At 46.0% G+C, this 22669-nt stretch overlaps 3 protein-coding genes across 4 annotated transcripts in view; 1 reads left to right on the top strand and 2 right to left on the bottom strand.

Annotated features, from left to right (window-relative positions):
• Fam173b (family with sequence similarity 173 member B) overlaps window positions 1–7820 on the bottom strand; it is a 24148-nt gene extending 16328 nt beyond the window's left edge. The window contains exons 1-2 of the mRNA XM_005356676.2: window positions 7767–7820; window positions 1048–1328 (exon numbers count right to left, since the gene is read on the bottom strand). Coding sequence (XP_005356733.2) covers window positions 1048–1328; window positions 7767–7818 — 333 coding nt within the window. The 5' untranslated portion in view covers window positions 7819–7820. The remainder of the gene's footprint in view (window positions 1–1047; window positions 1329–7766) is intronic.
• A 284-nt stretch (window positions 7821–8104) lies between these two features.
• Cct5 (chaperonin containing TCP1 subunit 5) lies at window positions 8105–19760 on the top strand. Its single transcript, XM_005356675.3, has 11 exons — window positions 8105–8319; window positions 11904–11964; window positions 12406–12570; window positions 13901–14099; window positions 15207–15399; window positions 15474–15623; window positions 16077–16196; window positions 16736–16921; window positions 17017–17154; window positions 17351–17531; window positions 19518–19760. Exons 1-11 carry the CDS (start codon window positions 8215–8217, stop codon window positions 19643–19645), a joined length of 1626 nt encoding a protein of 541 aa, XP_005356732.1. The 5' UTR covers window positions 8105–8214; the 3' UTR covers window positions 19646–19760.
• An 802-nt stretch (window positions 19761–20562) lies between these two features.
• Window positions 20563–22669, bottom strand: part of Cmbl (carboxymethylenebutenolidase homolog) — a 19013-nt gene continuing 16906 nt past the window's right edge. For both annotated transcript variants that reach the window (XM_005356674.2, XM_013349731.2), the window contains 2 exons: window positions 22254–22345; window positions 20563–21384 (listed from right to left, as the gene is read on the bottom strand). In XM_005356674.2, the coding sequence (XP_005356731.1) occupies window positions 21205–21384; window positions 22254–22345 (272 nt within the window). In that variant the 3' untranslated portion in view covers window positions 20563–21204. The remainder of the gene's footprint in view (window positions 21385–22253; window positions 22346–22669) is intronic.

The raw sequence follows: 22669 nt of genomic DNA, 5'->3' as shown, positions 1-22669 counted from the left end.
CAGGCCCATCCCCAGCAGAAGACAGCACTCAGCGGTGGGCAGTGGTAGAAGGGGGAGAGGAGCTCACAGGCTCTTCCCCGGCAGATGACAGCATTCAGCGGTGGGCAATGGTGACTACCCAACAACAGGAATGACTTCACATCACAGAATAAAAATGGTTATGATTACAGTTTGTAATATTTTGTCACACTGTAAGAAACTACAGGCAGGTCTCAATCACAAAGCCAGGTCCACAGGATGAGTGCCCATGGTGCAGCCCTGCTGGTCTGCATACCACATGATGCCAGGACACATCCCCACGCTCACTCCAATCCTGTCACCATAAGGACGAGGCCGAAGGACGTGGCCACCTTCCTCGCTAAGGATCACTCACCTGCCAGCCAGTGACTTTTTCTTCACTCAGAGATTCAAGCCAGGATCACACAACATGTTAGTCACTAAAAATCTGATTTTTTTTTTTTTTGGCAAGGCCTCATGTAGCCCAAATTCTGTACCTAGACGAGGCTAGCCTTGAAGCCATGATCCTCCTGCCTCCACCTCCCAAATACTGGGATTTTAGCTACATGTAACTATACCCACCCTGAATTCCTATCTTTAGTCAAGCTGGGCTTCACCAACCGCCTTTCTTATTTTTAACTTTCTATCAGCTCCTGGGAATCATTACTTACTCAGGTATCGCTACAGAGAAACATAAAGCAAGCATCTAAAGTGCAAAAGAGTAAAGGTAATTTAACTCCCCAACTCCACATGTTTCTTGTAATCATGCCACATTTACTGGACCAAAAATTCTAATAGACATTTGGTAATTAGCAATTAACTCATTCTTTCTATCTGGCATGTTTACAGAGTACTTTCCTCCAGGAGAAAAAAAAATCAATCAAAGAAAAATGAACTCTAAACACATGCTGGTGGTCCAACAGTTTAGCCAAACACACACTTTTCAAGCCATTGCATTTGGCAAATCTTTGCAGAAGCCTCCTAAAAAACGTAAAACAGAAATCCTAACAGTTGTGGCTCGAACCCTGTAGAAGTTTTTACGTGACTCACAATGCGTCCGTCGCCACTGCCGATGTCCACCAGGGAGCCTCTTCTGTGCTGCAACATCTTCACAACATTTTCAATCTGCTTCGAAGTGGCAGGCACAAACGGCAAGCAAACTTTCCGCAGGGCCGGTGTGATAAATGGGGTGGCCACAGCGTACACTGTCACCAGTGCCCCACCAATGATCCCAGTAAACAAGAACCCCCAATTGCTCTTCTTCAAACTGTGGGATTCCAAACTAGTAGGCAGAACATGACGGCCAGACTGCCTTTCTTCCTCAGGCGTTTCTAGGTATGAGCCGTTGTTGAAAGAGAGCAGAAACACAGAGCACACATTACAAAGGCAAGGATTCATCTTCCCGACAACTCTTCTGACACACGTTTCTTGTTTATGTTTACTTGTGTACATGTGTGTGTATATGCATGCGCATATGCGTGTGTGTTTGTGCGCGTGTATGTGCGCATGGGCCTGTGCAGATGCCCACAGAGACCAGCAGAGATGTCAGTCCCTGAAGCTGCAGTTACAGGTGGTTGTGGCTGCCTGGCACAGGTGATGGGAAGTGAGCCTGGGTCCTCTGCAAGAGCAACAAGTGCTCCTAACCACAGAGCAACCTCTCCAGTCTAACTCATCTTTTTAAAGGATACATTCACTGGGTATAATCTAATTTACAAGATAAAAATTCTGCAATGACTTCTAAACCCCACCAACAAAATTAAAGAGATTTGGGAGAAATTCCTTTTTTTTTTTTTTTTTTGGTTTTTCAAGACAGGGTTTCTCTGTAGCTTTAGAGCCTGTCCTGGAACTAGCTCTTGTAGACCAGGCTGGCCTCGAACTCACTGAGATCCACCTGCCTGTGCCTCCTGAGTGCTGAGATTAAAGGCGTGCGCCACCACTGCCTGGCCTGGGAAATTCTTTAATACTAAAATCTTTTCTTTCCATGGTACTGATTTACATATCTAGGACTCTAGTAATTAATGTGTTATCTCAAAATCCATTATTGCATGTTTTAATCATAAACTTCACATTTTTATAGTCTAAACAAAGAAAGTCAAGGAAAAACAAGCACTAAAATGTCCAGTTATTGCCCATTTAAAAGACACTGATGGCATTAGACACCAAAACCATGCTAGCATCTACAATCTAGTTGTACAGCTACAAATTTGAGGTGACCAGAGATGAAAATCAGATTTTGCCAAAGTGTTTAATGGAAAAAAAAAATTTGAAAGCCCATGGCAGGGGGGTCATTTCAATACCCTCAGCACAGAAGAAAGCCGACAAGCTCTAATCTGGCATCTGGCTGCGGAGAAATGAATATCACTGTACTATTCCTCGTCCTGAGTTGGCACTTAAAATGCAACCTCGTGGGATGCAAAACTAAAGGGAGGGGAAGTTGATTAAGGACAAGCAAAGCACAGCTAAAAGCCAGACAAGGTGCCAGCTCTGTGGCAGTGTAGCCATGTGACCTCAGTCCTCCTGATGATGGGACAGTGACTGAGCAGGTGCAGGTAAGGCACTCCTGAGGCTCAGGCAGGCACACAGGAAGCAGGGACACCCAGTCAACTGTTTACACATTACTGGAACAACGTGGAACCCCACAGCAAACAGATCGCTGCTGTGGGTTAAGACTGACAATGCATGAATCCACAGGAAGCAGGAAACCGTCAGAGGAGGGACAGCAGATGCTTGCTGTTCATATATGGCTGGTCCCAGATACCAGAAAGTCATTCAAAAGGCCTGCAGGGTTTACTTCAAGCTGCTGTAAGAAGGGACCACAGCCTTATTTCTCACCAACCAGGGGAGGTCAGACGTCTGCAGTGGGCTGACAAGTGCAGTGAGATCTCAGCTGGCAAGACAGGAGGCTGACCCACCAGAATGAATGCGTTCTGATGGAGAGAAACCCAGTTCACAAGGTGCTGGTCTACCTTCTTTTGCATACTGACAGTGGACCTCTTGTGAAACCATAAGCACTCCCCTTGTTCAAGATTCAGCAGAGTATGGATTATTGGGCACAATTCTTTCCCATGTACTGGTATACTGGACCACCACCACCCCCATTCTCTGGGAATTCCAATGGTGATGTGGGAGTTCCCTCTGTATGCTGTGAATACTATTGGTTAACAAAGAAACTGTCTTAGGCCTGCACAAGGCAGAACTTAGGTAGTTGGGGAAAACTAAACTGACTGCTGGGAGAAAGAAGGCGGAGTCAGTGAGAAGCCATGTGGCCCAGCCAGAGACAGATGACAGAACTTTACCCAGTAAGCCACAGCCTTGTGGCGATACACAGATTAATGGAGATGGGTTATTTTAAGATGAGTTAGTCAGAAATATGCTTAAGCTATTGGCCAAACAGTATTGCAAATAATATGGTTTCTGTGTGATTACTTTGGGGCTGAGCAGCTGGGAACAAGCAGCCTCCAATAACACAGTGGGAATAAAGAAACTGATACAGAAAGTACATAATGTAGAATTCATTTTGCCCTCAAATCTAAACCCTGTGTTTGCTGTAAGTTTTCTTCTGAACCCTGAAGGGGACACTGAGGCTGGCACTCAGAGGTCCCCAATAGACAAGACTGCAGTAGTGGCATATTATTTGTGTTTTAATAAACAAATCTTGCCTGAAGACCAGAGGCAAAGCTAAAGCCACTAGAAGACAGGTAATGGTGACACACACCTTTAATCCTAGGGTTCAAGGCCACTCTGGGCTATACAAAGATCAATGCAGAAACAAATCCAGATGGTGGTGGCCTACACCTTTAATTCCAGTGCTAGGGAGTCATACTCCCTTAATCCCAGCACTAGAGGAGATATAAAAGAGAGAGAGAGGCTGTCTGTTAAGTATGTGGTTGCCCAGCCATGGTAGAGGTAACACTTCTCTAGAGGCTTGGCTGCTTTGCTTTTCTGGTTTTTGGGTTGAACCCCAATAGCTGACTCCAGGATTTTATTATTTGTGCTACAGGCTGCAGTACTCCTAACGCCTTTTAAGATCAGTTCCTCTGCATTTTCCAGCTTTCAAAATCTACATGCTTTGATTTCAACCCCACAGCACTCCAACCTCTTCTTCCATCCTGATAGCTCCTTTCTCCCATTCCTGCCCTTCTTTGCGACAACAGTGTGCACACCTAGTTAGTGCAAGGTAATTTCTGATCCAAGATCTTCAATCACATTTGCACAGGCTACACCAGTCAGAATGCATATATTTGGGGAGGGGGTTGATATTCTACACACTACACCCGCAGAGAGGTAACAATCTATTCTGCTGTGTTAAAACTCTAAACACAGGACAACAGGTCACAGTCCAGGACAGCTCTCAACACTCAGCTTCCTCAGTTCAGCATAGCTTTACGCTCTGCTTCTGACTCCCCCTTCAAATGAGTTTTAGAGCTGCTTTTGTAGTAGAGAGCCAACGTGAGGAGAAGTAAGGCTGTCACTGATGCTGTGATCATGAGGAAGGGAAGTAATTCTACTGCTGATGTTGTGATCGTGGGGGTGGGAGTGCAAATCTGCTGCTGATGCTGTGATTGGGGGGGGAGGGGTCTGCTGCTAATGCTGCCATCAAGATGTATAAAGTTACCTTTAGGTGTTTGATAACAGAACCTTCAGCAATTGCAGTTATAATTTTGACACTGTGTGGAAGAATATGCTACAATCATCGCACATTTGCTTATTTGAGAGAAGTCAAGGCTCATTTGCCTTGCTTTCATGCAGTGTCCTCTAGGATCATCCCAATGGAACACAGTATAGTCTGTAAACACATTTAAGACCAGTCCTGGTGTCTCAGAACCTAAGCCAGCTGTCTAACATCTGATAAGCTACTACTATAGTATGGCTTGCTAACCAGGGAATTTTTCGGATTTTTTGCTGCACAACTCAAAACTTAAGAAAGGGTTTGATAATACAACTATCCTTCTCTGGTTACCACATTTAAATGAACACGTACAAAGTACAAACCAAAAGACTGTGCAGCAACTGTTAACTGCCATCCTTGAAGACTACCATTTGGAGGAGTGGAGGATCCATTGTTTTTCTTTTTGAGACAGTCTTGCTATGAAGGCCATGCTGGCCTTGAACTCCCTTGCCTCAGCCTGCCAGCTTCTAGGATTACAGGCATCCAGCACCACACTCAGGTTAGAAACCCAGCTTTTTAGACTTTACTGGGACACAATTAATAGCTTGCCCATTGAATGTGCACAATTTAACAGGTTCCAGTATAGATGTATGTAACCTTCTTCAGTTTTAGAGCATTTCCATGGCCCTTTAGCTGTCGTCTCTCCACCCACCCTCTGCCACCTGCCCTAAGTAGCCAGGACTTTTAGTCTTTATCGCCTCTACTTTGGACTTATATAAGTAATTTGCAAAGGCCAGGGAGATGGCTCAGTGGGTACAGTGCTTGTTGTTCAAACATGAAGACCTAAGTTCAGACTCCGAGCACCCATGCAAAAGCCAGGCACAACCACAGAAATGGAAGGTGGAGACAGATCCCAGGATTGACTCGGCAGCCAGCCTAGTCAAAACAGGCGAATTCCAGGTTCAGTGGGCAACCTTGTCTCAAAAAAAATGGAAGTGGAGTACAACAGAAATACCTTGATTTGTCAAACTTTAGCCTATGTGGGTACATGTAGAACTTCCGCACCCACACATACATGTAGTATGTGTCTTCTCATCAACTTCTGGCATTGAAAATGATGTGCTCAAGAGTCATCCACGCTATTCCTTTTCAGTACGTGATTGCTTTTTAAAGCTAAACATAACTCTATCATATAGACAGACCACACTATTTATCAATTTGAGCAATAATTAAAGACATATCAGGTGGCCCAAATTCTACCTCACCTCATGTAACCTTTCATAAAAACAGCAATGTATACAATAACAAGGGCCTGGTCTCCAGGGTCTCCCAGTTGGCCTGGGTAAGTAGCTGGGACTAATTGAGGCAAGCAAAGGATGCAAGAAATGTTATACTGAATAAAGGAACAAGGGAGGGAAAATATAAATAGAAACTCTGAACTGAGGGCAAAAGCGGCAAGCATTGTGCCCAAGGCATGGAGGCAGGACAGAGTAGGAACCTGCAGGAAGGCAAGTCTCTGAATACAAGTGGTCATCCGTGCTCTCCTTCACCACATGGGATGGAGACCCAGCACTGGTTGTCGGGCTTGGCAGCAAAGACACCCTTGAAGTCTTTCGAGAAACCAGCCTTGATGTCCACCAGCAGATGAATGGCTGGAGTTGGATATATACACACAATGGAGTTTTATTCAGTTGTAAAATGAAAATGTTTCAGAAAGGCAAATATCTCATGTTTTCTCTCTGATGTAAAATCTTGAATGGGGGGGGGGGAGAGGAAGGAAATAAGAGGGCAGCAAGAAAGACAAAATACTGCATGTGGACCCGAGATTTAATGATGTGTTATATATGTGATAAATAACTATTTGGGGAACAACAAGGATCACCAAGTGGGGAAATTGGGAGAGGGGACAGTGAAGGGTGCTTAAAGGAAGGTGCAGTGACATAATGAGATATATGAAAACTTATAATGATACCTCATTTTGTATGTTTTTCTTTTAAAAAAAAAAATCTTTCTTGTACTGACCTAAGGTAATCTGTGTCCTTTGCTATACATACCCTGCTGATACTAGGAGTCATCCCGACAGCGTTCCGACAGAAAATAAGGTAAAATCAACAGCAAAATGGATTTGCAGAATCCACCGTTTGAATTTTTTAAAACACCAACTCATCAAAATTGAAGGGAAATAAGACTACTATAAAACACAAAAGACACTGGAACCATCACTGACTAGAAGACAGAGGGCTAAGGCATTAGGCAAAATTAACATGACAGCAGGCTGGCTTTCAGGTCTGTGCGGCTACATGCATTCTAATTTTGAGTACCTAATAAAACCTGATGATACAGTAGGGACAGTACGGTTAAAGAGAGTGGAAATCCGTAATAAATTCAAGTTTATAAAACGGATCGTGCCGGGCGGTGGTGGCGCACGCCTTTAATCCCAGCACTCGGGAGGCAGAGGCAGGCGGATCTCTGTTGAGTTCGAGACCAGCCTGGTCTAGAGAGCTAGTTCCAGGACAGGCTCCAAAGCCACAGAGAAACCCTGTCTCGGAAAAAAAAAAAAAAAAAAAAAACGGATCGTGATTTCGGGCCGATGGACAGTACAATTAGCGTTACGATATCTTTCTAGCACCAAAACGCTGGGGTTAAGAGACTCTGAGCCCAAAACCGTGCTACATCGTCTCCTTCTAGCAGTGTACCCTGGGCAAGTCACAGGATCTGTGCAACGTGAGGCGTTAAGAACAAATACAGCAAGAGACCAGGCACTGTTCTCCCTGAACACTTCCAGGAACCCTGTCAAGTAGGCAATATTATTACTGCCGGGTTTTTTTTTTGAAGACAAGAAAATAAAACCGCAAGCTCGGTAACACCCAAGCAGCAGCTAGTCCACGACAGGGCTTTGATTCCAGCAGCCCTGAGTCGTAAGATCGGACTGAGGCATAATTCGTGTGCACGGAAGCGGGAAAACAGTCCCCGGCAAGCACTGCGGTCGCCGCGACCCAGCTAAGAGAAGACCGGCAGGGGCGTGGAGGACGGTGCAGGAGGAGAGCGAGGCACCCACGCGCGCCCGCGACCACACCGGCTGACAGCCGTACACCCACCCCCTAGCCCGTCTGCACCGCAGTCAACCGAGGAACCCGCCGCCATGCCGGCCAAACCTCACCTCCTCTCTCCATCGCGAAACTTCCGGGGAGACCGGAAGTGGGACCTACCATCTTCCCAGAGCCGGGGTGGGAAGAACGGAGAAAATGTCTTAAGGAAATTAGCTGCGCGCTGCGAGCCTGTCTTCAAAAAAGTCTCACATATCACAACCTTGAATAAGTGACTGAACTGGGTCTAGTATTAGTATTTGGGTTCTATAAATTGCCTTCCTAGTTTTGGAATAACCCCCCTAGCTTCCCGTATGATAGAAGTTTCCAAGAGCGGCTGATTCCAGAAAGCACTCTGTGGTGTTAAAAAAGTCACACTTGGAAAAAAAAAAATCGCGCGCGGTCTGTACTGCGCACGCGCGCGCGGTTTTGCGTCGTCTCGCGAGAGGAAGGTGCCTTCTCTATTCCGGAGTGGTCCCTTGCCGGTTGTTGGGAAGTGCCTGTTCTTCTAGTTCGCCCACCATGGCGTCCGTGGGGACCCTCGCCTTCGATGAGTATGGGCGCCCCTTCCTCATCATCAAGGATCAGGACCGCAAGTCCCGTCTCATGGGGCTTGAGGCCCTCAAGGTAACGGCCCGCGACGCCAGGCAGCGGGATGAAGGGAGGCGGCCGGAGCGCTCTTCTGCGCCTGCGCTGGCGTGGGAGCGGTTCAGCCATGTGCTGGCCCGAAAGGTCGAGAATCCCCTGTTCCGTGGAGCCTTTGTGGGTTCTGTGTGCACACTCATCCCCTGGGCGGGAGAGGTCGTAGAGGCCTCAGCCCGAATGTGGGGTGGCCCTTCCGAGCCGGGTGGGGCCGCATGCATCAGCTCACCTGGGGAGCCGGCCCGCGGACCCCCCAGACGGAAGGTGGAGTCACTGGCGTTGCGGTGGTTTTAGATGGCATGTGCCTTAGACACGGTTCCGTCCCGTAGAGGGAGAAACTTAGAAGCGTAGAAAAGGGGCGCGCGCGCGACATGCCGTGTGCTTTCCGAATGGCTACTTGGAGGATGACAAATGACAGTGGAGGGAGCTTTTCCAACTTTTGAGAGAAGAAACTGCCCGACACACGTGTTTGGGCCAGAGCCTTGCGTTCGTTCAGAGGTAATGGTAAATTCTCTTGGGCCAGAAAACACATAATTTTGGAGTGGAAGGAGACAGTTTCAATGGAGCACACACGGTTGGCTGCAAATTATGATAATTTCCCCAAAGTTGGAGCTCTTGAGCCCCATCATAGGGGAACAAAGACGTTACCCTGAGGAAAGGCGGAGCCGAATTGTTGAGTAGAAAGCAATATCCTGTAGAAAGAAAGGAATAAAAAAAAAAAGACCAGATCCCAGATAAGAAACAATATCATGGGGCTGGAGAGATGGCTCAGTGGTTAAGAACACTCACTGCTCTTCCAGAGGACCCGGGTTCAATTCCCAGCACCCCGATGGCAGCTCACAACTGTCTAAAGATCCAGTTGCAGGGGATCTGACACCTACACACCAATGCACATAAAATAAAGTTAATTAAACCCATAAAAAACAAAAACAGATGGCTCAGCGGTTAAGAGCATTGCCTGCTCTTCCAAAGGTCCTGAGTTCAATTCCCAGCAACCACATGGTGGCTCACAGCCATCTGTGATAAGGTCTGGTGCCCTCTTCAGGCATGCAGACCTTAAATTTTAAATAAATATTTAAAAAAAAAATGTCACAGGTGTTGCCACGGAGCCCCTTCTTAGGTTTCACGTGTGCCTGTCAAGCCAAGGACTTGACAGGTGTATTGGGGTAGCCAAAGAAGTGGCCAGAGCAACTATAGATGCTTGGTTCTGTTTGCTTTCTAGGGGGATTTTTTTTTCAGGTTGAATGTATTATGTGTTCAGTTCCATTTTTTTGTCCCCACCTCAGGGTGGGAGGGATTTTACCGATGTAATTAATGTTGACAGTTGTGTCAGCCATTTGTGCTAACTACGTGGACTGTTGCTGTGGTCCTCGCTCAGGGCAGGTCTGCTTACAGAATTAGGCGCTTAGGGACAGGGAAATCGCCAAAGATGTCCCAGCTAGAGAAGGGCCATGACGTCAGTCTACCTCCAAGTCAAACTAGTGGTGCAGAGCAGTGAGCTTAGCCTTGGCATTCGGGGCCAGATTATTTGTAGTAGAGGCTTGTTCTGTGTGCGGTGTTGACCTCGGCTCAATAATACATACCCAGGTAATCAACCAAAAATAAGCTCAGGTGCCCAGTATCCTTGGGCACCCAGAGAAATATTAACCAGTGATAGTTATTGAAAAAGCCTCTTAGGAATATATACTTGCAAAGTCCATTTTTTTTGGGGGGGGGGGTTTGAGACAGGGTTTCTCTGTGGTTTTGGAGCCTGTCCTGGAACTAGCTCTTGTAGACCAGGCTGGTCTCGAACTCACAAAGATCCGCCTGTCTCTGCCTCCCAAGTGCTGGGATTAAAGGCGTGCGCCACCACCGCCCGGCTTGCAAAGTGCATTTTAAGAGTCCCCAGAGTTTGCAAAGACAAAATGAACTTGGTGTTTTCTAGTCTGCCATTGGGAGTGAGGAGAGACGTTAATGAACATGTATGCTTGCACAGCTCTGAAAACACCCAAGATTTCTGTGGTTAGAGAAGTGTGCATCCACCTGCCCCTCCAGGTTGAGAAGATGAGTTAAGAGAGCCAGGACTGCTCCAGAGTGCTTTGCTTTCCAGTTGCCAAGAGTCCTTATCTGCCTTTGGAATTGTCAAAGGGCTTGTTAGAAAATATGTTAATTAGTGAATAGGAAGAGGAGGGGATATATATAGTCTTGGAATTCTGTAGGATGATATTAACCTGAATTGGTGGTAGCAAGAATAAAAGAAGATGACAATGAGCCAGGTGTGTCTGGGGACAGGGAAGGGTCCTTTCAGGCTTGTACCATGAATATTTTAATAACATTGATATAAATTCTGGTGTGGGGAGATTGTTATAATTAACTCCTGAGTTACAAGAATATCAATGAAAACAAACCAACCAGACCAGATGTTGCAGTGGAGCTGTGGCTCGCGTTCCTAGAGTGTAGGGATCAAGATCTCGGGCCCATGAGGATGGTAATGTGAGTATTAGGAATTGGGTGCTCTGGGGCAGCCCCTTTGAATATTCAGGTTCTTCTGTTTAGGGACATGTAGTTGGCCCTTGATATAGAATTTCTGATGCACTGAGGGTCACCCAAGATGACCATCTGCTTGCCATGGGTGAAGGTCACATGACCATAATGCTTATATGGATAGGGCTTTTACATCTTTTTCCTGCGAAGTTCTACATAACCCAGGGTATAGATGTATGTAAAATAGGTATACAGGTCAAACTTTTACTGAGACAATCATAAAACAACACTGCTTTTAAACAATGTTTGTTATATATCTAACTTCACTGTTTTTATATTAAGCACGGGGCAGATTTGTATAATAACAAGATGTCTGTACTGTGTATTTTTTATTTTAGGTTTATTTATATGTATGTGTGAGTACTTTCATGTATGTGTGTGCACTCTGGTGCCTGTGGTGGCCAGAAGAGGGCATCTGATCACCTGGAACTGGAGTACAGGCCATTGGGAGCTGGGAACTGAGCCTGGGTCTTCTGCAAGAGCAAGTGCTCTTGACCACAGCTATCTGAGCCACTCTGTCAGTGAGCTGACCTTCCAACCTTACACTAGTATCTCTCACAGTTAAGTTTGGTCTGTCATCTGTACAAGGATTTCAGGTGGAAGATGAATTGTAGAGCAGTTTAAAACAGCAGTCTCCGGGTCCTGTCCCCACAGGGTCATTGGTACTAAATTCTTAGCCATCATTCAGAACTTTCCTTTTGAAAATAGTATTTGTTAAGAATGTTAGCAAGGGTGGCTCTCCTGGGGGGTTAATGCAGTGTTCTCTACTATGGTGAGCTTTGGTGAAAACAGAAGGTATTATGTTTACAGTTGGCCTTTCTGTTCTCCAGGTCAGTAATGGAGACAGCCTGCCTCCTCCCATGCTGAGAATGTAAAACACAAAAGACTCTAAAGCTTATAGTTGTGAAAGTTCCTGCTTAAGTCAGACCTCTCTGTTAGTGTGGAAATTTCTAGATTTTCTTTTTTTCTGTAAACATCAGCTCTATGCCTTTAATTGTTGAAATGACCTGTAACTTGCTTATATTTGCCTTTTCTGTTTCATTTAGTCTCACATCATGGCTGCAAAAGCAGTGGCAAACACACTGAGAACGTCACTGGGACCAAACGGTGAGAGAACCATTGATATCCTTAATAAAGGTCTGACTTGATAGTGCAGTCAGAAATGCAGTGGGGCAGTCCTGCAGCTCCGTTCAGCCAAGAAGCTCTGAATGTCTGGGCTCCTCGCAGTTTAGTGTGCTCACGGCTTGAGATGGGCTTTTCTTCCCTGCATTAGCATGTTCCAGAGCACACCTATGTCCTGAGTTAATGCTGTATTCAGTAGTGTTCTGTATGTGGTGGTTGGTCGCATTTCTTTGGTTTGAGACACTTAGTCTGTTTCCAATGTAGAGTTTGGATTAGCTGGTAGAAGGCTTTCTTTGGTGGATGTCTTTTGTGTGTCGGACTATTTGTTTCTAATGAATGTCACAGTAAGAATTGTTTGAGATGCTCTCTCTAGCCCTTGGTTACATATCATTTTCCCCAACTTCCTTCTGAACTTTTGTCTTTCAGGGCTGGACAAGATGATGGTAGATAAGGATGGCGATGTCACCGTAACAAACGATGGTGCCACCATTCTCAGCATGATGGATGTTGATCATCAGATTGCCAAGCTAATGGTTGAACTGTCCAAATCCCAAGATGATGAAATTGGAGATGGAACCACAGGAGTGGTTGGTAAGTAAAGAAGCGACCTTCCTAACTTAAGAGGTTTTTCAAAGGCATCACAAGAGCCAGTGTTTCTGTATCCCACATGTGGACAGTGGGGCAGGCTGAAGTTGGGGAACCATAGCACACGTGAGCCAGACTTTGGGAAGTGAGTGTTGGGAAAGAGCAGAAAGGAGGCAGGCAGAGTTGGTAGAGAGACAGGACAACTTGTAATGTGTCCTTTTTAAGCTGCAAAAGTTATTGAGATAAATGTGCAAGAGGCAAATTTCTGGGTTGTAGGTTATTGTATTAATGTCCCTTGTCCTTGAGCTACATCACGGTTATACTGTCGTGGTATGGTTCTCATACCAGAATACAGAAGGACAGTGACATGCCTTGATTCCTGCAACTAATTCTCAAAGAGTTAATTGGAAGAGAAAACATGGGTTATCACATTTGGTTCGTTGTTGTTGTTGTTGTTGTTGTTGTTGTTGTTGTTGTTGTTGTTGTTGTTGTTTTACTGTTCTTAGCATTTTTTTTCCTCTGAGATTTGAAATCTTCAGAACGATCCAGAGTTTGAGGGCCAGCAAGATGGTTCAGCTAGCCACTTGCTCACCAGCAAAGCCTAAACACCCAAGCTTGACCCTTGGGGTCCACGTTGTAAAAGGAGAGAGCTGACTCCAGCTGGTCATCCCTCAGCTCCACACCCGCGCATGCTTGTGCAGATGTGCACATCAAAGGAGATGAAAACACATCTGTGGCTAATTTAAGTCAACACTGTTGGAATTGCCATAGCTTTCTTGTCCACTTACTTGGAATGCAGCAAGTTATACATTCGCAGAACCAGATTCATTTCTGTACACAAGAGCGGAAGGGAGCCAGGTTGGTTAGGGAGCAGGCGCTTAGCCTCCACAAGCCAGGATGCCCTCACTGAGCAGAAGTCCGTGGTCACAGAAACAAAATGTTCTGCTTTCCGATTAAACTGTTGTTCTTGCATTGTGGCCTACATTTTGTGTATGCTTATTGTGGGGAGGGTCACATGAAGAACAGAAGACAACTTTGGGACTCAGTTCTACTGTGGGAACTCTGTTACTGTCGATATGGCAGGAGATGCCTTAAACCACAGATCCGTCTCACTGCCCCCACTGCCTAAGTTTTTGTATCAAATTCATCTTTAAAGGGCGGCCTATTGAACTTTTACTAAGATCAAAACTAAGAGAAATGACCTCCCCCCCTTTCAGTTCATAACCCTAACTTCTAAGATTACATTCAGCCCAATTCTCGAATTAGTTTGGGTGTAGCACATAAGGCTGTAACTTAAATTTTGTAACTTAAACTAGTTGTCTGTTGTTGGTTGCAGTCCTGGCTGGTGCCTTGTTGGAAGAAGCCGAGCAGCTGCTGGACCGAGGCATCCACCCAATCAGAATTGCTGACGGTTATGAACAGGCTGCCCGAATTGCTATAGATCACCTGGACAACATCAGTGATAGTGTCCTTGTTGACATAAAGAACCCTGAACCCCTGATTCAGACTGCAAAAACCACGCTGGGCTCCAAAGTGTACGTGTCCTATTAGTAAAGCGGTATGGTTTGCAAGCCTGCCCTTTGGAGGATTGTTCTCCTGTTCTAAAAGGCAGCAGTGTGGTTTGCTTGTTTTCCTGTGTTTTCGTTGGAGGCTGGATTTGCTGGCTAAGTTAGTAAATCACCCTGACTGTTAAGTTCTTCTCACACTTCCTCCCATCACCTCTTCACTAGGAAGTCATTCTGGGGAAGCACTTTTTTTTATTCAATAAGCAAATCTACTGCTCTAAAGATGTAATTAGGGTGGTTTTAAAATTAACCTCTCTCTCTCTTTTTTTTTTTTTTTTTTTTTTGGTTTTTCGAGACAGAGTTTCTCTGTGGTTTTGGAGCCTGTCCTGGAACTAGCTCTTTAGATCCGCCTGCCTCTGCATCCCGAGTGCTGGGACCACTTTTTTTTATGTAAATATTCTTCGTGTGAGAGAGGATTTGGTGGTGTCTTTATTCCCTCCTCTTTGCCCTCTGATTTCCAACATAGTACTCTAATTACGTTCATTTTGTGTGCATGTACAGCCTATGGTCTGCTCTCTCCTACCGGGTGGGTGGGTCAGCAGGCTGGGGAGCAAGTGCTCTGACCCCTGAGCCCTCTCGCCATTCTCGTAACCCTCTGTTGCGTCACTTAATGAATGGTGTTTAATGGCGGAGCTGTTGGAGTTTCTGTGTACCTGGTGGTTTGAGCAGAGGGAATGAATGGTTTCAGCACAAAGGCAGCTGCGATAGATCTGAGCTGTGAAACGTCTAAGGACCGCTCATTCTTTCTGAGAAAACACGGGAAAGCTGAGCACCTACAGTGAAGGGCCCAGACGTCCAGAACAGAAATGACGCTAACATAATGTAGTTAGTATCCCAGTAGATCACCAAGGATACTGGCCAGATGATTCATGCATTTGAGAGGACGGTCACTTAGGTTTCAAGACTTGTGAGTAGAATCGGTTCAGATCATTGAAGGGTTCACACAGCTCATATTTACTGCTTTGCGTAGGCCGAGTTGGCTCTGAACTTGGAAAGCAGCACTAATTTTCCTGGGAGTTTTGTTGAGTTGCATGCGGTGATGGTTTGAGGAATGTGAAAGTTGTTTGTTTTCATCAGGGTTAACAGCTGTCACCGACAAATGGCTGAGATTGCTGTGAATGCCGTCCTCACAGTGGCAGATATGGAGCGGAGAGACGTTGACTTTGAGCTCATCAAGGTGGAAGGCAAAGTGGGCGGGAGGCTGGAGGACACCAAACTTATAAAGGGTGTGATCGTGGATAAGGACTTCAGCCACCCGCAGATGCCTAAAGTAAGTCAGTGCTCTTGCCCTTGGGCACTGCTTCTGACCACGACCACCACTTAGGGCTTCTTGCTTCCCCACAGGAAGTGAAAGACGCTAGGATTGCGATTCTCACGTGTCCGTTTGAGCCACCTAAGCCAAAGACAAAGCACAAGCTGGATGTGACCTCTGTGGAGGACTACAAAGCCCTGCAGAAATACGAAAAGGAAAAGTTCGAGGAGATGATTCAGCAGGTGAGTCCTGCGGTGCTCCGTGAACCGACTCCACGGGAACTAACTCAGCTGCCCTCTGGGGACTTTGTCACATGGTTACAAATAGCCTGCAGTGTTGCCTGTGTTCGGTGTCAGCCTGAGACAAATAAGTTCAGTAAGAAAAGTCGAATGGCATATTAGGAAAGAGGTTGGTTGTCCTGGACTGCCTTGTGAGCTTGGCGTCCTAGCTGTGCCTTTCCTACCAGCTCCCCTGGGCTTGAGTGGAGCAGGCGAGGGCTGTGAAGGAACAGGAATGAAAGCATAGTTTCTATAGTAAGACACACACGTGTATGTTCCTTCTCGGGGTGTGCTTTCCCGTGGTTCCTTTCAGTGCACTGGCTCCACACTGCTGTGCATCTCCCTTGTTTTCAGATCCTGTAACAAGGAACAAATAACTAATTGTTATTGATGAGACTTGTGGCATTTCTTTCCCAGATTAAAGGAACTGGTGCTAACCTGGCTATTTGCCAGTGGGGCTTTGATGATGAAGCCAATCACTTACTTCTTCAGAACGCCCTCCCTGCCATTCGCTGGGTAGGAGGACCTGAGATTGAGGTAGGCTATCACTCAGCCTGTGCTGGGTGTGGGGTGAACCTGAAGTGCATGCTGGTATTTGGTGCCACTTGGGCAGCACTTGCCTAAAACCACCACCACACACAGAAAGCAACAACTGGAAGAATGGTAGAGAATCATCTTTATTGAATAATGCTGCTTTGTATTTCTGGTGCTGCATAGTCAACTCTCTGGGCTTCTCTGACTCTTGGGGGCAGGAAAGCCTGGTACTGTACCTTCTGTGGTAGCAGAACAGCTCTCTTAAGCCCTGATCTGGCCTACCTTGCTTCCCTTTTCCTTCTGCGCTTGCTGTGCTGCGGGGGACATGTGAGCTGGGTTCACAGACAGGGCCACCCAGACTGTAAGAGACTTTGAGTTGGGAGTTGACAATAGAACTGGGTACACCAGCCCCCAGAGCCTGTTGGTCTAACAAGACACTTTGCCCGTCTGGTGAACAAGGTGGTCCTAGGTTAGATGTAGCTCACTGTGGTCCAGCGTTGGAAGTTCACTAGCATTGACCACATCTCTGTGTCCTCTAATAGCTGATCGCCATTGCAACAGGAGGACGAATTGTCCCAAGGTTCTCAGAGCTTACATCTGAGAAGCTAGGCTTCGCCGGTGTGGTACGTGAGATCTCATTTGGCACTACAAAAGACAAGATGCTGGTCATTGAGAAGTGTAAGAACTCTAGAGCTGTGACCATTTTCATCAGAGGAGGCAACAAGATGGTGAGAATAATCCGTTGTTGGACTGGGGGGTGGCTCAGTGGCTCCAGGGTCTTACTCTGCCTGCATGAGGCACTGAGGCATGCTCTTCTCCCCAGATCATTGAAGAAGCAAAACGATCCCTCCACGATGCCTTGTGTGTCATCCGGAACCTCATCCGCGACAATCGAGTTGTGTACGGAGGAGGGGCTGCTGAAATATCCTGCGCCCTGGCAGTCAGCAAAGAAGCAGATAAGGTAACGGGCAGAGTCACAGTGGGAGCTGCTGTGTCTGTGGTTTCTATCCTGCCACCTTCATCCTGTAGATAAAGTCAGCATGGTTTATTAAGCTTGCCTGAGTAACTTTTCTGGTGTTTACGTAGGTACTGTTGTTGAACTGTTGTTGGGTCGGGTGGCTCTTGCCTAGTGCACTCACTGCCCTTGTGCCTTCCAGTGCCCAACTTTGGAACAGTATGCCATGAGAGCTTTCGCGGACGCCTTGGAGGTCATCCCCATGGCCCTTGCAGAAAACAGTGGCATGAATCCCATCCAGACCATGACTGAAGTCCGAGCCAAACAAGTGAAGGAGTCCAACCCTGCCCTTGGCATTGACTGTCTGCATAAGGGCACAAATGGTGAGCTGCTTGTTGGGGTCTGAGTGAGCCCAGTTTTTTTTTTTTTTTTTTTTTTTTTTTTTTGGTTTTTCAAGACAGGGTTTCTCTGTGGCTTTGGAGCCTGTCCTGGAACTAGCTCTTGTAGTCCAGGCTGGTCTCGAACTCACAGAGATCCGCCTGCCTCTGCCTCCCGAGTGCTGGGATTAAAGGCGTGCGCCACCACCGCCCGGCTGTGAGCCCAGTTTCCACTGACTTAAATGATGTGCTCTGGCTGTGCCGAGTAGTCGTGTCACGAGGCTGCCCATTGTGAGTTCTTGGTTTTAGTTGTTAGACTGCTGTAGGACCTATCTTGGTGACGCTCATTTGATTGCAGTGCAACACTGTCTTCCTTCACACCGATGTCTCACGTTCCTTACACAGTTGTCCCCTTCACAGCATAGCTCCTGGATGGCTGTGGAGTGTTTGGTAGACTGAATTCTCTGTAGCAGCCTGGCAGGGCAGCTGTTGGATAGGTGGCGTACATTTAGCTTGCTAACTTCGCTACATTTTTTTTTATTTTTTTTAAAACATTTATTTATTTATTCATTATGTATACAATATTCTGTCTTTGTGTATGTCTGCAGGCCAGAAGAGGGCACTAGACCCCATTACAGTTGGTTGTGAGCCACCATGTGGTTGCTGGGAATTGAACTCAGGACCTTTGATAGAGCAGGCAATGCTCTTTAACCTCTGAGCCATCTCTCCAGCCCCCTTCACTACATTTCTTTGCTAATAGACCATGCCTGCATTCCTGCAATGAGTCCAACCACAGAACTTGACAGTATTATGAAAGTATTTTGACAGTAGCAGCTCCAGCATCCAGCAGGAGACCAGGGTTCAGTCTACACCTGCATCCAAAACAAAAAAGCAGCTCTTATTCTGACATGAAGTGTCTACTGGCTCAGTGTTGCAAAGACTGGATTTCATTGTAGTCCCTCTGGGTGCTCTGAACTGTCGTGTCACTGACTAGCTTCCTTGTCGTGAGCACTGGCAGTTCTGAAAATGACACGGAGAAATTTGTAGCCAGTTGACCACTACAGCTTTGGGATTTTTCGTTTGGGGGTTTATTTATCTGTTAAGATTTTTTAGCCATGCAGTGGTGGTGCACACTTTTAATCCCAGCACTCCAGAGGCAGAAGCAGCCGGATCTCTTGAGTTTGAGGCTAGCCTAGTCTACAGAGCGAGTTCCAAGATAGCCAGGTTTACACATAAAGAAAACTTTTGGAGACAGGATTTCTATGTGCATGAGTATTTTGCCCGCATGCATTTAAATGTACTGTGTGTGTGTGTCTGTGTCTTTGGTACTCTTGAAGACCCAAAAAGGGCACTGGATCCCTGGACCAGGAGTTAATTGGATGGGGGTGTAAGCATGCTGTGTTAGGAATAGAAGTCCACTTGATGCACTTAATCACTGAGCCATCTCCAGCCCCTTTTACCTATTTATTTACTTTATTGTTTGGCGCTTTGATATTGCTATAGATAGATGGATGTAGATATAGATATGATGTATTCTGAGTACTCTCGCCCCACACCCTGTTTCCTCCCTTAAGTCCCTTTCCCACATTCCTGCCTTTTGTTCTATTTGCGTTTAACCAGGACAATCTCTTAGACAGTTTGTAAAACTGTCCATTGGAGCCTGGTGGGCTCACCCATGGGCGCAACTGAAGGCAAAGATCACCCAAAGTCCACCAAGAGCCGATGGTTTAGCATAGAGAGCCTCTCTCTGTCTGAACTGACAAATGGCACAGTCTTAAACTGTTTCTGTTTTTGAAATGGAATTTCAAACTTTTACTATATTGTCCAGGCTGACCTTGAACCTCAGCCTCCTCTGTAGTTAGGAACACAGACATGCACATTGCAGCCTGCTAATGTTTCTTACGCTCTGTTGTGACTACATAAATTGAAGCTGCTTGTTAATAGTAAATGTGTGTGCTCTGGGGACCACTGATTGCTGTGTTTGTTTTTCAGATATGCAGCATCAGCATGTCATAGAAACCTTGATTGGCAAAAAGCAGCAGATCTCTCTTGCCACACAGATGGTTAGAATGATTCTGAAGATTGATGACATTCGTAAGCCTGGAGAATCTGAAGAATAAAATGTACCGTCCACCACTGTGACTAAATAAAGGGGTGTTGTGCTGCGTCTGCAGTTATCACTGGTTCTCTCACAGCCTGTAGATGTTGAAATAAAAGCTGCTGTTTGGTAACTGCCCCCTTGTTCAGAGCTCAGTGCAGGATACTCTCACAGCTTCTGTGTTCATCGGGTGTCTTAAAGCATCCTTCATCCGCAGAGTTAACCATGTAAGGAAGCAGAAACACACTACAGATGCTGTTTTAGCAGCTTAGCTTTCCTCTTGTCAGGGTTTTGTTTCACAGTTGATGAGGAGATGAGCTAACCATCAGGAAGCAGAGGGGGGCAGTCCGGACATGAGAGTATTTGGGTTGCACAAGCACTGTAGGATTGAAGAAACCAATGCTGGATACTTTTCACATGGCCCCTAGTGTGCTGGACAGTGGCCACAGTTAGCTCAGGTGCTAGAACTGGCATGGGCAGTGCTGTGCCTCTAGTATATGCTTTTAGGGCAACTGAGACACAGGACATTTTTGGCTGGTGTAGCATAATGCTTAAGCTTGGGAAGTCAAGGCCAGACCGGGTAACCTGGCATTCACTGTTTCAGTGGATCCCATGAAAAACAACATTGTTGACATTTGGAGCTTTGTTCCTTGCAGACTTAGACTATGAACTCTGCCCTCTACCTCCACCTATTTAATGGACACTTGCAGCAGCCCAGTCTTGGACATAAAATACCAGTGCTTGAGGAAAGTGTATGACACAACAGGATGCTAGCTAGTCTTAACCATTTTCTGTCAGAAAGGCCTGCAAGATGGTTCAGGCTAAAAGTTGCTGCCTTGGATCCATGTGGTGGGAAGGCTGCCGTGCATTATCCTCTGACCTCTGCACGTAATGGCGCTTATACACAAGTGTTTGTTTAAAAGTGAAGCTAAAAATTCGTAAAGTTAAAAACATCAGTTTATTAGGTTGAATAATTGGGCCTCTGGGAACAGAATCCACACTGCTCACACTGAAGTGCATATGGGAGGCATTGAGCTTCCCCAAAGCCCATAGCATTGGGGAGGGTTAAACGGTCACCTAGTTGGTAACTCATCATATTTCTGGCTTTGCACATGAATTGTTTTAACAGAGTTCCAATTAACAACATAAGGCCATGTCTGAAAACGTAGCTGCTCCCTGAATGGACCCAGATTCTCCCTAATAACTACAGTTACACCATCATTTGAGTTCTTCAGGTACCGAGCATTTATTGAAAATTTCTATTGTGCCGGGCAGTGGTGATATACACTTTTAGTCCAAGCAATCGGGAGGTAGAGGCAGGTAGACCTCTGTTTGAGGCCAGCCTGGTCTACAAGACCAGGAAAGGCTCCAAAGCTACACAGAGAAACCCTGTCTCAAAAAAACCAAAAGAAAAAATTTTTTTCTATTGCATATTGAATATTTTTTTAGTTTAGTTTCTTTTGTATTTGTGTTTCAGAAGAATTTGAAGATCCCTATATTTTATGTAAAGTAAGAAATCAGATGGCTAATTATTCCCAGGAAAATCTGAATGACAGCTGCCTTATGCTTGAGTACTGTTTGTTACATGTACTTGTTGAACCACTCGATGAGATTCCTCCTCGCCTCCTCAATGTAGGGCTTGTCGGCAGGGGAACAGTCTTCTCTCTTCCGATGCACAAAGCCATGAGTTTGCCCAGAAAATGTTTTAACTTGGTAATTAACTATGCAGTGTTTTTTCAGTTTCTGAGTCAGCACGGAGACCTAGTGCACACACACACACAAAAAAAGAGATGATGTGACTAACCCTGAGCTGACACGCTTTGCACAGTAAACAGTTCCTAGCCTCTGTCAGGAGTTGCAGAGCAGGGTAAGGCTGGTGGCACACCAGTTAACAGAAGCTTCTACATTATGCTTGGGGTTGAGACCCAACAAATCAAAACTGGGCTTGATGGTGGACATTCTTATCCCTAGCAGAGAGGCAGAGGCAGCAGATCCCTGCCTGAGGCCAGCTGGGTCTTTGTCATGAGACCTTAGTCTAAAAAGGATGGATGCATGTATGAAGCCTGCTGGGTGCTGTCCCCTACAGCATCAGGCAGGGCAGGCATTCAGTACAACTGCCCTACTGACAGTCTAGCATAGCAAAGCACAATGAGACTATTGCTGGTTTCCATAGTGGCCATGGGGTTGTTGGGAAGATGTTCTTTGTCCCAGCTATCAACATCATGAGACCTTATACAGGAGTAGCCTCAGCCAGGAAAAGAACCAAAGCTGGCCTTCCTTGTGTTACTTACACACTAGAGTAAAATTAAACCAACTGATCTGAAGCTGAGGATTGTTGAAAGGAGTGGTTTACAAATGACTGCTTTAACTTAGACTTTCCTTATCAACCTCCTGGGCTTAATCTTGTTATCTATCTCGTATGATAACCAGTGGGCTACTGTGGGGATCGTTCCTTCTCAGTGAATAGGTTGTGTCAGGAACATTTCCTTCAGCTCTTGCTCTGAACAGACCCAGTCTGGGCTCAAGTTCCAGTCTTTAGTAAGTTTTCGTCATTGGAAACAGTTACAATGATAAATGCGTTCTTTGGAACTTTTAAGTGTCAGGATACACTATGAAGGCTGCCCACTCACCTGCTCAAGTGGGATCACGGCATCATTTTCCGCAAAAATGAACAACGTCGGGTTCTTCAAATTATAAACATCTTCACTGTCTTTGATGATGCCTGAAAAGAGTTGAGGGAGATTGACTGCCACAGAAAGCTGCCTCGATTTGGTGTGGTGGCACATTGCCTTTAATCCCAGCAGAGGTAGGCGGATCTCTGAGTTTGAGGCGCCCTGGTCCACAGAGCAAGTGTCAGAACACAAAGAAGCCCTGTCTTTAAAAATATATATATTTCCTTGTGGTGGGGGAGGTGGACATGTGCGTGTGTTCTGTGCACGTCCACATTGTCTTGTGCACGTGTGTATGCAGTGTCGCTCTGTGCACGTCCACATGGGTCTTGTGCACGTGTGTATGCAGTGTTGCTCTGTGCACGTGTGTATGCAGT

This window comes from Microtus ochrogaster, chromosome 19 (genome assembly GCF_000317375.1).
Source record: "Microtus ochrogaster isolate Prairie Vole_2 chromosome 19, MicOch1.0, whole genome shotgun sequence".
NCBI lineage: Eukaryota > Metazoa > Chordata > Mammalia > Rodentia > Cricetidae > Microtus > Microtus ochrogaster.
This window is presented reverse-complemented; position numbering and strand designations above follow the sequence as displayed.

Excerpts from the sequence above, each read along its gene's own strand:
- Cct5 (XM_005356675.3), top strand. The coding sequence starts at position 8,215 with ATGGCGTCCGTGGGGACCCTCGCCTTCGATGAGTATGGGCGCCCCTTC. Across the intron at positions 16,197-16,735 it reads TAGGAGGACCTGAGATTGAG|CTGATCGCCATTGCAACAGG; the intron begins GTAGGCTATCAC and ends GTCCTCTAATAG. Across the intron at positions 16,922-17,016 it reads TCAGAGGAGGCAACAAGATG|ATCATTGAAGAAGCAAAACG; the intron begins GTGAGAATAATC and ends TCTTCTCCCCAG.